This window comes from Brassica napus, chromosome A5 (genome assembly GCF_020379485.1).
Source record: "Brassica napus cultivar Da-Ae chromosome A5, Da-Ae, whole genome shotgun sequence".
NCBI lineage: Eukaryota > Viridiplantae > Streptophyta > Magnoliopsida > Brassicales > Brassicaceae > Brassica > Brassica napus.
Genome location: NC_063438.1, coordinates 13555373 through 13569363, shown reverse-complemented (window position 1 = coordinate 13569363; position 13991 = coordinate 13555373). Strand labels below are relative to the sequence as shown.

The window sequence follows — 13991 nt, the reverse complement described above, 5'->3', positions numbered from 1 at the left end:
AATAAGGGTGAGGACGTATAATTGCTCAACGAAGACGAATTTTACGATGCGAGCAATGCTTTTGAACCATAAGTGACTTTCATGCCTATGAGATGTTGTCTGGATGGACTACACATGAGAGATTAGCTTGTCCATATTGTAATGGAACGACATATGCGTTTTAACTGAAGAATGGTAGGAATACAAGTTGGTTCGATTGTCACCGTCGATTTCTTCCCATTGGTCATTCGTACCGAAGAAACAAGAATTTGTTTAGGCACAAAAGGGTTGTGAGAGACACTGCTCCTCCATATCTAACTGGAGAACAAATTGAAGAATGATAGGAATACAAGTTGGTTCGATTGTCACCGTCGATTTCTTCCCATTGGCCATCCGTACCGAAGAAACAAGAATTTGTTTAAGCATAAAAGGGTTGTAAGAGACACTGCTCCTCCATATCTAACTGGAGAACAAATTGAAGCGCAAATCGACTACTACGGAGCTAACGAAACAGTTCGTTGTGGTGGTAATTGGCATGTCCCTCATAATATGCCTGATTCTTACGATGTTCATCACAAGTGGCACAAGAAGAGTATATTTTGGGAGTTGCCATATTAGAAGGACATTCTCCTGTGCCACAACTTCGATGTGATGCATATAGAGAAGAATTTCTTTAAGAACATCATGAATACTATATTGAATGTCCTAGGGAAGACAACCGATAACTTAAAATCGAGGTTGGACTTGTCGGATATTTGCTCAAGAAGTGAGTTACATATAAAAAGCAATGGACAAGTTCTCGTTCCGATATTCAGATTGTCTTTAGAAAAAAAGTCGGTGTTGTTCAACTGGATGGCATCAAAAGTGAAGTTTGTTGGGATCAAAAACGGTTGCGACGAAATTAACATTCAAATGTCTTCCGGTCCAAAAGGAATGTAGTTCAAATCTAACAGCTCTCTCATTTCTTTATTCCCTTTTGAAGGAGGAACCATGAACCTCCTGGGCTGAAACTCGTCTGGTTCTTTCCCATGAATCTGGATCTCTCATCACCGCATAAGTGTTAATGATCATCGTTGTGTTCTGTGGTATGTAAAACCCTCCGATCTTACACCCTTCAGTTGCATTCCTCGCCACGATTGGCGAATGTGCGTGTAGTCTAAGCCCTTCTTTCACCACAGCCTGCAAATACGGCAGGTTGGAGCGATCTGTTTCTTGAATCAACTTCGTTTTTCCGGCAACAGATTCTATCTCTTCTCTCAATCTTTTGAGCATCTCTGGATGGTTAATGAGTTCAGCCATTATCCACGATGTTGTTTGTCCTGAAGTCTCTGTGCCTCCAAGGAAAAGTTCCAACACAATGTTAAAAGGTAAGAGACTTTGCATGATCTTTTATTATCTGGTAGCCATTGAAGAAGAACATGAAGATAAACTTTTTATTTTATTTTTGCTAACGTTTTGATTTGGTTCCTGGAAACCTTAAACTCTTTCCAACAAAACCTTAAACATCTGTCCTCTTTCTTATTCGGATTATCTTCACGTTCCTTAATAATATTTTCCAGCAACTCATCATACTTCTGCGAGACCTCCATGATTTCTTTCTCAAACAACGAGATACCGAGCTTCTTGAGAAGTCGACCAACCGTGGTAGCTATAAGGAACTTCCTCACCAAACTAAGTGATTTGGTCAACAAGTCTCTAAGTTGCTCTGCTTGACCGTTCTCCTCTGAACATTTCCTCCCCATGATCATCCTACAAATGGTGGTGTTATTCGTCAGATTTATCATCTCTTTACCAACATCAACAGCCTCATTCTTTGTCGCCTTGTCAAACAACGTAACATATTCTTCCCCACGGATGAGCCGTGTCCGCTCGAGAGAATGAGAGCCCAGAAGATTTGTGACTAGGAGTTTCTTCATGAACCTCCAGTAATCTCCATAAGAAGCTGAAATAAAGCCAAAATATCCAAAAAGTATTTGAGTTTTCCATTAAGGGATCCTGGCGGGTGCGAGTAGCAAAGTTCAGGTCTTGGATCTTCAAAACCTCGTTAGGCCATGGAGCCCGATGAGACCAGAACAATTGGGCTAGTAAAAGCGCGAAGGTAAAGGAGATGATCATACTTTGAAGAGAGTTTCTGAAATGATTTGTGAACTGGAAGTCTGGAACAGAGAGGAGAAGGTGAAGATGACCAATGACCGGAACAGACGGTGGGCTCGGAGGTAGATAACAGTCTTGGAGTTCCGGCTCCTTTCGTTTCTTGAAGAAGAAAGCAGAGAGGCAGAAGCATGAGAAGAGCCATACGAGAATGGCGATGGAGCAGAGTTGAGAGTCAACGGTGAATGCAGCCATTGTTGTCACGAAAAACTATAGAGAGCTTTAAAGCAAGAGATAGTGTTACTATAGATATAAAGGCTGTTCGTTTGGTTGCCGCAGGTACCGGCGGCAGCAGCAGCGTCAACATTCTGCGTCAACTCTTGTTCGTTTCGTTGACACAGGAAGCTGCGTCTGACGCTGCGTCCTGCGGCTGACGCCGATAAAACCTGCGGTCGCGATATAATATGCGGCAGCGTCTGCGAAACGAACAACAATTGTCCTCATTGACGCTGCCGTCGCCGCTGACGCTGACACTACCGCTGACGCTGCTGCTGATGCTGCTGCTGACGCTGAAACCTGCGGCAACCAAACGAACATGGCTATAGTCTCTAGAACAGATCTATCCTTGAGATCGTCTATGATAAGTATAATCAATAATTAAATAGCTTAATCTTCAGGGAAAAAAGTTACACAAGGCGGTAAATCAGGTTCCACATGATATATAGAATAAATTTTAATATAAACATGTGAAAATATGTTTAAAAGAGTTTCTTGGGTTAAAGAAAAACATTAAAAAACACTAGATAACTACCAATCCAGAACGTTTTTGAGATGTCCTGAATCGAGCTTGAGCTTTAGATTGATAAGGTAGCTCACGTTAGCTGAGAAAGGGCTACCGCAATCTGCGAACCGATAAGTGCATTGTTTTTCACAAGCGCAATGTCTGAAACTGTGTCAAGGAACTCAACTGAGACATTGCTGTTTTGGATACGATATAAATTTCTGAACTACTTAAAGTGATTAGACACTGAAAGATTTTGGTAGATTATCATAAGAGATTAAGGGAACCTCCAGAGAAAGGATACTTGCTGCAAGTGAAGTGCCTCCAGTTAACTCATTTACCCGTGCAAGCAAGAACGGAGTTTCTGCATTTCCCGTAACGTTTTGTTCCCTGGCAAAAAAAAAAAAATTCAGGTTTCAGATTGTGATGAAATAAGAAAAAGAAGCAAAGCCGTTAATTTATTCTGATGCAAGTATGCATGGAAGATATTAGCTACTCCCTATGGACCTTGCTTCTGTAAGAGCACGCTGTGTTGCTGATTCTATAAGATTTCCAGCGGCTGAATGCTGTTTCGGGATTGGAACAGCAAATAGAATCCCTGCCTGACGGTTTAGCTTCTTGTTTGCATCTGACGAAAGTGGTTTACTCACGGTGGTAAGAGATAAGAAATACTTTTAAGAAAAGGAAATTTAGAGACAAAGTCTACACTTGCCTATTACTCGAGCACAGTCTTCAGGGCTATCTACACGAGAAGGTGCCTAAAGAATCCAATATATATACATCAGAACTAAACGTCTAAGTAGAAACAAGTGATTAAGATCAGTGCTAATGGACAATTTTGCACCTTACAGCCGCTTTTTTCTGTGAAAAATGCCGGAAACTCATCGCTCTTGTATGCAGCAACATACACTTCTTGAGTTTCCTGCATTGCCAACGAATAGCTCCTTTCAAAACTCAAATTCTGATATCACACAACGTTATGTAGGAAGCTCAATTTTAAGATTGTTACCAAATATTCAAGAGTCTTTGGAATATCAAGTATGGATTTAACGCCTGCTGATATCACAGCTATAGGAGTCCTTCCAAGTGCAATAAGATCAGATGATATGTCCATAGCTGCACCACAAACACATATTAGCATCGCTTGGGGAGTGCATATTGGCTTTAGTAGCATCCAAACAGAGATTCTAACCATGTAGATAGAACTTTTGAAAATTAAAGGGTACAAAATGGAGATGAAACTTACTTTGGTTGGCATGCCTATGTACACCCCCAATTCCACCGGTTACAAAGACTTGGATGCCAACCTACAACAACCAAAGTCCTCTGGATTAAATGAGTATAAATGATAACAATATTACCAAATGAGTTACCATAGAAGCGAAAAACAAGGTTGCAGAGACTGTAGTTGCACCATTTCCTCTTGTAGCCACCTGAAGTAAAACATTTTAAGGCAATATATGGGAGAATAAAGCAAGTCCTCCGTTGATTGGAAGTAAAGAACTGTGTTCGCCTATACAAAGCTGGTTAGTTTGGAGTTAAGGTAGGTTAAAGAAGCTAGATTGATTGAATTGATGATGCAAGCAACCTTAAACAGAAGAAGCAAGTCTTATGATCTCGGTTGAACATTATGATAGTGTGATAAGAAGAGAGCCACAAGAAATGAGGAGAGCACAGAGTGAGTGACTCACAACATATGCTATGTCCCTGCCTGCAGTCTTTTGGACACTTTTCCCCAGAGATGCAAGACGTTCAAGCTCGTCTTCGTTCAGACCTGTTTACTAAAAATCAGCATCTATCTATAAGGAGAAGAAAACACCTACAAGAAAGTCTAGTGCTTACACATAATCAGATCATTTAATGATTCAACCAAAATGAAGTAACTCACCTATGCAAGGAACTCCGTTCAAGATAGCTATTGTGGCAGGAACTGCTCCATTCTCTCTCACAATAGACTCCACCTCTTTTGCTGTTTGCAGGTTCTGAGGGTAAGGCATCCCTACGAAAATGCAGTTGAAATCAGACCAGTAAGCTTTGAGTTTTGGAAACAGCAAATAATCTAATCTAAACCATGGGAGATAATGGTTGACTCAAGAGCGACCACAGCACGTCCGTTGGATAAGGCTTCAGATACTTGTGGAGATATCTTCACCAGACTCCTAAGCTGCTTCAAATCCAGTTTTAATTGAAAGTCAAATCAAGATCAGACTAAGAGACTATAAAACACGAAATTGAGAAGAAAAAAAAAGGAGGATCCTTTTTCTTTATAGAGAAACCTTGTTGGTTGCTTCAAGAGGGGAGATATGATTCTGGAGATTTGAGATTCTATAAAGAGCAGCCGAAGAAGAAGAAGAAGCCATTTCTCTTCAACAAGTTCGCTATGCAGGGAATGAAGAAGTACTCTTTAACTCTCTCAAACCGTTGTAGACGAAACAAAACCAAAACAAACCGGAGCTTAAAATGTGTATCTATATACTGGTACTTCTTAACCGGTTCGGTTCGGTTCATGATTATTGATCGGTTCGGATGATTTCGGTATTGTAAGAAACCTTGGAGTTGGAGAGGGAGAGAGAGAGAGAGAGATCTAATTTTCAATCCGAGAGTGTTTGGATCGTCCGTTGGGAGCGTATCTCCGATCCGATCCGTTCTGATCTCAGTCGCCGTCGCCGGCATTCATCGCCGCCGTTTGCCGATCGTCCTCGCTGTACTCAGGTATGCGTTGCGTTCTCTCTCTCTCTTACGTCTTCAAATTCTGTAAGCTTCTTCGATTGTCACACTAATTGTCCCCGATCTCAGCAAAAGTATTCGCAACTCGTGATCTAATAATGGTTGCGTTGCCTAATTTATGGGGCCATGTGTTCATTCGCGCTAAAAAAGTTTGTCCCTTATGTTCGTTTTTACAGATCATTTCGAGTGATTTTGGTTTTGATCAAGCCATGGATAAGTCGAGTGCGTTGGAGTATATCAACCAGATGTTCCCAACAGGTGATCTTTTTTTTCAGAACAGTCATGCTCTTTATGGTTCGGAGCTGTTTATCTTTTGATTCTGTAATCAGGACGCGTAGTTCTGCTGCTGATTAACTGGTACTTTCTTGCTTTAACATGAGTTTCAAAATGGTGTGTGTTTCCCTTTACAGAAGCATCGCTATCTGGCGTTGAGCCGCTTATGCAAAAGATTCATGGTGAGATTCGCCGGGTTGATGCTAGCATTCTTTCTGCTGTTCGTCAACAGGTCAGATTTGCTTCTTCCTTATTGCTCCCTTACAGAAGTTTATGTGATACTTTCTCTTAGGCTCTAGATATGTTTTGAGTTTACAGAAGTTTGTAGCTCCCCTTTTTTTTTAATTCTTAATACTTAGTGTTGTCTGGAACATTTGTGAGTCACTCTTTATCAATTTCTTGTGGATGTGTACATTGAGCCTTGTCTGCACAAAAAAGCAACATTTTTTTCTGTGTTTAAAGAATAATATATGGTTTTGAATCTTATTCTTGGGATGGAAATCATACTCCAGAGTAACTCCGGAACTAAAGCGAAAGAAGATCTTGCTGATGCTACGCGTGCTGTGGAGGTTAGTTTTCTCATACGTTGTTTGTTATGTATTGTATCCATCATACTGTTAATATATCATTTCCTTTTTCGTTTCTCCTATCTATTCAGTCGCAAGGGGATTTGATTTTGGCTTTTAATTAACACAGGAACTCTCCTATAAGATTCAAGAGATTAAATCCAAAGCTGAGCAAAGTGAAGCAATGGTGCAAGAAATATGCCGTGACATTAAGAAGTTAGATTTTGCAAAAAAAGAACATAACCACGACCATCACTGCTCTTCATCGTCTCACAATGTTAGGTCAGTTAGCAGCAATTTAACTTAACTTATCTGGTCATAGTATCCTGAAATCAGAATCACACCTTAAGTGAAATAAAGCCCTATATAAATAGGGTTCCAAGTTATGCATGATGTTTCTGGTTAATCTACTTGTGGATCTATGTTAATCTTTACATGGTAATCAAATATATGCCATCGGCGTAGTATTAGTTGACCAAGTACACAAAACCACATTGATAAAATTCCCTACCTTGCTATGGCAGTCTCTGCTGTTGAACAGCTTCAGGTGATGGCGTCAAAAAGACAATACAAGGAGGCAGCTGCACAGCTGGAGGTATCTTTTTATTTTAGTTCAACAATCTTATGCGTCTGTTGCTTCTGTTACGTTGGTTGTAGAGTTCATTTACTTTTTTTGCTTTATGTTCGCCCAAGGCAGCTCTTTCTCTTTTTCACAATCAACTGTAACCCTAGGACACTTTGCTGGATTTCCTAGCAGATGACTATTCTCACTTTCTGATTATATCTTTAAAATTTTGATTTTTGTAATATGTTTCAGGCCGTAAACCAATTATGTAATCACTTCGAAGCGTATAGGGATGTTCCTAAAATCATGGAACTGAGGGAAAAGCTTAATAATATTAAGCAAGTCCTCAAGTCTCATGTATTTTCTGATTTTTCGAGGTAATGCCTCTAGTGATCTTACCGTAATTTATGCTAAAATAGTTCTACAGAAATAGCCAAAAGGGGTCCACTGTAGTTCTAGTGATTGATCCTGCCTCTCTTTCTTAATTTCTTTATCTTCAATCCGTAGAATATTGCAACGTATCAGGGGATAAATTTTGCAATATGATGTCAGAAATTGGTACAACATGCTTGTTGGCTGGCATGCGGTTTTGTACGAGTAGTATCTGCATAGTGATTAGGTTATTGACTGCTTCTTTTCTTGGTGCTACACTGATATAAATCCCCATCCTCCCCCCCCCCCCCCCCCCCCCCCCCCCCCCACCCCCCACCACCACCACTCCCATTCTCCACATCCCCCTTTATTTGTTAAAAGGTACTTTTCCTAAAAATGTATATTGTTGTGATTTCAGTTTAGGTACCGGGAAAGAGACAGAGGAAACAAATTTGCTACAACAGTTATCTGATTCTTGTTTGGTTGTTGATGCTTTGGAGTCATCTGTCAGGGAAGAGTTGGTAAACAACTTCTGTAGCCGGGAGCTAACCTCATATGAACAAATTTTCGAAGGAGCTGGTATGTTGCACAATGCCGTACATTTTTCATGTATTGTTTTACATAATTGCCAAGTGGTTACTTGCTGGCAGAATTGGCAAAGCTGGATAAAACAGAGAGGAGATATGCGTGGATAAAGCGTCGAATCCGTACAAATGAAGAAATTTGGAAGATTTTCCCCGCTTCTTGGCATGTGCCTTATAGACTTTGCATCCAGTTCTGCAAGAAAACAAGGTATTGCCTCTTGACTTTTTGATGAACATCTCTGGCCTTCTCTTATCTTCATATTTGCTCAGGTATTCTTCATTTTTACTCTTGGAGCTCATTAAAAATTTAGGGCATGGCAACTTAACACCCCTACTTTTCTGACCTAGATATTTGACGCACACTTTTATTGTTACAACATAGCTACATAACAACCCTACTTTGCGTGGTGTAAATGAAAATTCGATAAAGAAGAAAAGTTTTGATACAGAAAATTTTGTTCGTATACGAGTGACAAGTTTTTGGGAATGGTTCATAGTTTTGGAAATTATAACAAATGCATTATTTATAATAGCTACTACTAATTAAAGATCAGTTAAATCTTATGGATAAATGATAAATGTTAATTGGTTATAAGTACCACATCCCATTTTGATAGAATTGTTGTAAGTATCTCTAAGTTCTGCTTCAGTATATGGATGATTCTTTTTTTGGTGTGTATGCTTTGCTGCATTGTAGTAGTCACTACGCTGTGAAAGATATAGCGGCAGTATTAACTGTTAATCTTAATCTAACAACAATATGTAACCTTCTTAAACGTCATGTGTTCCCATCATTTTTTTCAGGAAACAAGTAGAATCTATTCTGGTCAACATGAAAGAGAAACCAGAAGTAGCGACATTGCTACTGGTCAGCCATACTCTCTCTAATCAATAGTAGCATACACATGCTTGTCGTAACATTAAAGTCTCATTATATTTATCAGATGGATTGTATATCTCTAAGAGCATTGTTTCACCTCTGAAGAGAATATCTGATGATTATAAATCTTATTATCCTGTTACTTCTTGATATTTTGTGGAATGTTTCAGGCTTTTATTAAAGTTTGATGTGAATGATTAGGCACTACAAAGGACAGTGGAGTTTGAAAAGGAACTTGAAAAGAAATTTGGTGGTGATGTTCCTACTAGTGATATCGGAGATGACATTGAAGAAATTGGTACATGGGAAAACAATAGTCAGAATATATCCAAAATTCGCAAGAAGTATGAAAAGAAATTTGCTGCTGGTCAAGAATCCGGGGAAAATGTATGTTTTATGTTCTTCAAATGTACTATGGAAAACTGTATAGTGATGTTTTATGATCGCTTAAAGTTTGTTATGATAATTTTTGCTCTTTGTTTCAACAGGAAAAGACCGGAAACAAAGATTTATCTGCTCCTGGAGCTGGGGTACATTCCTTTTTTCTTGTTATCTCTCTCTGACTTTGGCTGTTGTCATTTCTATTGTAGTTCTGGAGTTTCTTAAAAGCAAGTGAAAGTGGCTAGTAATTGGCATAACATTGCTTTGATAGAAGATTTTCCTTATCCATTTGAGCTATTCTATCATAGTATCATTTCAATGATTTCTTTACTCACTGATGTAAATCTCGACCTGGCAGTTCAATTTCCGTGGAATTATCTCTTCTTGCTTCGAACCTCATTTAACCCCATATATTGAGTTGGAAGAGAAGACACTTATGGAACGCCTGGAGAAAGTTGTTCAGGTAATTTAATTTTTTCGCATAACGAAATTGTTTTTGATCCAAGCTTTGTGAAGTTCTTATAATTTTCATTTCTTTATCAGGAGGAAACATGGGATATTGAGGATGGAAGTCAAAATAATGTTTTACATAGCAGCACTCAGGTGAGTACCTTGGCAAGCCTCTTTAAGTAGGGGTTCTGAGAGTGTTAACTTTGACAGAGATTTACATCTTTATTTATTATATTAAATGATTCACGACTTGCACTAGGTTGTGGCACGGGTAGTTTGATTCTTTATACAGGTCTATTAAAGAACTCTCTACTTGAAACCCAGAACCTACTCGGTCATTACCATTGAGCTGAAAAAAATAAACCCGTTGTCATGTCTAGGGGATGTTTGAGTAGTTAGTAGGAAAAGTTTTCTGTGTGAAACTGGATATATCATAATCAATATGATATTAGTAGATTAGCCTGTGAGAACTTGGTAACATTCCTATAAAAACCGTATCTGTCACATTATATCTTATCTTCTGTAGCCATTCAAATTTAGTTTTGTTACGAAATTACTATTTGCTTTGTTTGCAGTTGTTTAGCGATATAAAGAAGAGCTTGAAACGGTGCAGTGTTCTCACTAAGAACCAGACTTTATTCAATTTGTTCAAGGTACATTTTTCATTCGTCGATATTGATTTTGTATATTTACTGGGTATTCGGGTAATGTTTTTTTTTTCTAAGAACCGGCTTTGTTTGTGGAGTATCATAATTATTTGGAGATCCCTTGTCGTTAGATTAGCTTTCCAAGCCGCCTAGGTTTCTACAAGGGAGGGGGTACACACATGTGCTCTTTAATAGTGTTTGCAGACCAATTTAAATGCTCAAATTCACGGTCCCATATTAGATGGATGGAGATTCCGAGTTCATTCTTTTGAAATGGTCTCCTCTTTACAGGTCTTTCAACGAGTTCTGAAGGCATACGCTACAAAGCTATTTCTTAAGCTCCCTAAAGGAGGCACCGGTATCGTTGCTGCAGCCACAGGCATGGACGGACAGATAAAGGTGCTGAGCATCTCTGCCTTATTCCTGTTTCTCATGTCTGCGTTGTGACTTAGTTTATCCTTTTTATCTCTTCTATGCAGGTCTCGGACAGAGATGAAAGGGTGATATGTTACATAGTTAATTCTGCCGAGTATTGCCACAAAACAGTAAGTTGTTTTTTTTGTATATTATTCTGTTACTTCCCTCGTTTCACCTGTAGAACCCTCAGGATGCAGCATATACATGATACATGTGTGTAGCCTGTTGGGAGAGGTTAATTGGGGTTGTATAATATGGTTTTATTTTGATTTTAAGCCAGTCATGTAAAATGACCAGCTGTGATACTATCAATCTTCACATCAAGTTCCAAGAAAATTTCATGGGTCTAGTTACTTACTCAAATGTTTTGTGATCTTATACCGAAGTTATTTGTTTGCAAATTTTCTTAAATACCTGTGAGGTGGTAATATATTTTCTGCTGCTTCTATATAATGCAAACTGTTCTGTTGTTCCGGGATACATGATGTGTGACGATGTCAGTAGGATTCTGTCAAAAAGTTTCGATTTAACTGAATGACAATTGGCACTTCACAAGAATTGTATGTTATTTGTATTGCAGTCTGGTGAATTGGCAGAAAAAGTCTCAGAAATTATTGACCCGCATTATGCTGAAGGCGTAGACATGTCAGAGGTCCAGGTACTGATAACATGAAGGACTTATAATTTTCTTTGAATTGCTACTTATTTTGGATTCTTCTTAAGCTGTGTTTCTGTGCAGGATGAATTTTCTGCCGTAATAACAAAATCATTGGTGACGCTGGTCCTTGGAATTGAAACTAAATTTGACAATGAAATGGCAGCAATGACACGTGTTCCATGGGGAACACTTGACAGTGTGGGTGACCAGTCTGGGTAAGATCTAACTGGAGTTTAAAGCTTCTATTGTTTTCTGATTATATGACCAATTGTAAGTAGCATGCACTTGTATCTTCTTGCAGGTACGTGAATGGAATAAATACAATTCTAAGCGGCAGTATTCCTGTCCTTGGGAACCTCTTAACACCAGTGTACTTTCAGTTTTTCCTCGACAAGGTAAAATTTGAAAGCCTTTGTGATGTGATGAGTACTTCCTCATACTAATTTTGGACCCGCATGAATTTATCTTACGTTGCTTGCGTCTTGTATAAAATAGAGATAGATTTCTATTCTACTTCGTTCATCAACCTTAGTTCATTACCCTCTACCTTAAGCTGTTGCGAATAATAGTTCCATGGTGTTTAACTTGACCAACTTTATAGAGAACGACTTTTTATTAGTAAAACTTTGTGCAGCTGGCATCATCCCTTGGACCACGGTTCTATGCTAATATTTTCAGATGCAAGCAACTATCCGAAACTGGAGCTCAACAGGTCAGCCTTCGTCCTCTATATCCTCCATGTGCATAACTAATTCTCTCCATTGTAATTTCTCTAGTAGTCAACTAGTGACTTGGCTAAAATCCATGTGAGAAAACATTGTTATCTAGTTTATCAGGTGTATCCAGAGACTAGTGCCAAATTCAGTTTGTTTATATCACATTTTCTTTCAGCTTCTCTGCTTGTTGTTGCTGTTGAAATGACTCTTTAGTCTCATTCTAGGAATAATCGTATTCATGCTTTGAGAGTTAAAATTTAGCTGCCGGAAATCACTCTCACACATCATGTATCTGAGCCTTCCTTTTGGTTGCACAGATGTTACTAGATACTCAAGCCATGAAGACGATTCTTCTAGAAATTCCTTCCCTTGCCAGACAGGTTAGCTTATCGGTACCAATTTATGTATATCTGCCTCTGCTGGTGACTCTGTATTTAGAAAATATGGCTATTGACGTTATCTGAGCATATTCTGCTCAAAGACGTGACGCCTAAACCCCAATCGAGTATTCTAATCTTGTTTCAGTGATAGGGTCGATATGATATTTTTCTGGTTTTGATTGATCTTTAATTATCATTGCAGACTTCAACTGCTGCCAGCTATTCCAAGTTTGTGAGCCGTGAAATGAGCCGAGCTGAAGCACTCCTTAAGGTCATACTCTCTCCAATCGATTCAGTGGCTGACACTTACCGTGCACTGTTTCCAGAAGGAACTCCCATGGAGTTTCAGCGCATCTTGGAGCTTAAGGTGATTTTCTAAAAACCAATTTTATACAATATTGTATATATTACAGTTTGGACTGTCACGCAACTAACTCTGGATTGTTTTGTGGTGTTGATGCAGGGCCTTAAGAAAGCTGATCAGCAGAGTATACTTGATGATTTCAACAAGCATGGCCTAGGACTTACACAGCCCTCTGTTTCAACTGCAATGCGACAACCGGTTCCAACCACACCTGCACCGCCAATGGCAATCACTAATCAGGCTACGGCCGCTGGATTCATAGCAAACAGCGAGGACGTGTTGACGAGAGCAGCGGCTCTTGGCAGAGGAGCTGCAACCACTGGCTTTAAGAAGTTCATTGCTCTTACTGAAGCTGCCAAAGACCGCAAAGATGGGCCTTTAAGGAGACTCTTCAACGCCTGATTTGTTTATTTTCTACCTCCATCTCAACTTTTGACTTGTGCAATTATATCTTCTTGGTTATCCCTTTTATATGTGTTTCGTTCATTGTCTAATGCAATTTGCTATAAGCTCAAAACTTCCGTGGAATGAGGCGGCTCGTTTGTTTCCTTGTTAGGTGTAAATCAGCGATTCATAGTGCATCTTAGTTTCTAAACGATAATAAACACTTTTGTGGCGTTCATCTCTTGTGTCACACTGTTGCATGGTAGATTAAAAGCGGAAAATTGTCATAATCGAGGCCGACAAGATTGACAGATTTTTCTTTAGTTTCTGTCTAAAGAACATGAAACTGGTGTTTTGTGGCCATGTGAATTCCAAAAAAAAAAAAAAATGAAAAGTTGAGATGGTGCTCAAATAGCGTTTGTCTAGAAAAGAAATTTACATCGACAATATTTTTGAGTGCACCTAAAGTTTTTACACATTGACCGACTATAAATCAGATAGTTTCTGACTATAAATATTTAGCTCGATTAATAATAAATTATATGTATAAAAAGAAACTCTTGAACTTTTTCTAATCTACTAATAATAACAATCCCAATTAATTCTAAAGGTTGTGAATCCACTTATGTTTGAAAGGTTGTGTCTTTTGGTAAAGATGTATAAAAGGTTGTGTCTTTTCTAAAAGTTCAATGTTAGAAGGTTATATATTTTCTAAAAATTGTTTAAAAGTTGTGACTCTTCATATAAGTATCTTTTAAAAAGTAAAAAGTTGTGAT

At 38.8% G+C, this 13991-nt stretch overlaps 1 protein-coding gene and 2 pseudogenes across 2 annotated transcripts; 1 reads left to right on the top strand and 2 right to left on the bottom strand.

Annotated features, from left to right (window-relative positions):
* Positions 1–283: 283 nt before the first annotated feature.
* Positions 284–2644, bottom strand: LOC106453770 (annotated as a pseudogene).
* Positions 2645–2708: 64 nt separating this feature from the next.
* Positions 2709–5293, bottom strand: LOC106451661 (pseudouridine-5'-phosphate glycosidase). Of its 2 annotated transcripts, none has more exons than XM_013893615.3 (12): positions 5128–5293; positions 4922–5015; positions 4740–4850; positions 4543–4625; positions 4225–4284; positions 4098–4158; positions 3861–3967; positions 3696–3773; positions 3564–3609; positions 3359–3479; positions 3156–3241; positions 2709–3013 (listed from the first exon to the last, which is right to left on the bottom strand). In XM_013893615.3, exons 1-12 carry the CDS (start codon positions 5209–5211, stop codon positions 2943–2945), a joined length of 1002 nt encoding a protein of 333 aa, XP_013749069.1. In that variant the 5' UTR covers positions 5212–5293; the 3' UTR covers positions 2709–2942. The 2 variants fall into 2 exon arrangements, with proteins under 2 accessions (XP_013749069.1, XP_013749068.1); XM_013893614.3 differs by having other exon boundaries at positions 4922–5018; positions 5128–5267.
* A 78-nt stretch (positions 5294–5371) lies between these two features.
* On the top strand, positions 5372–13453 carry LOC125608721 (annotated as a pseudogene).
* The last annotated feature ends 538 nt before the right edge of the window (positions 13454–13991 follow it).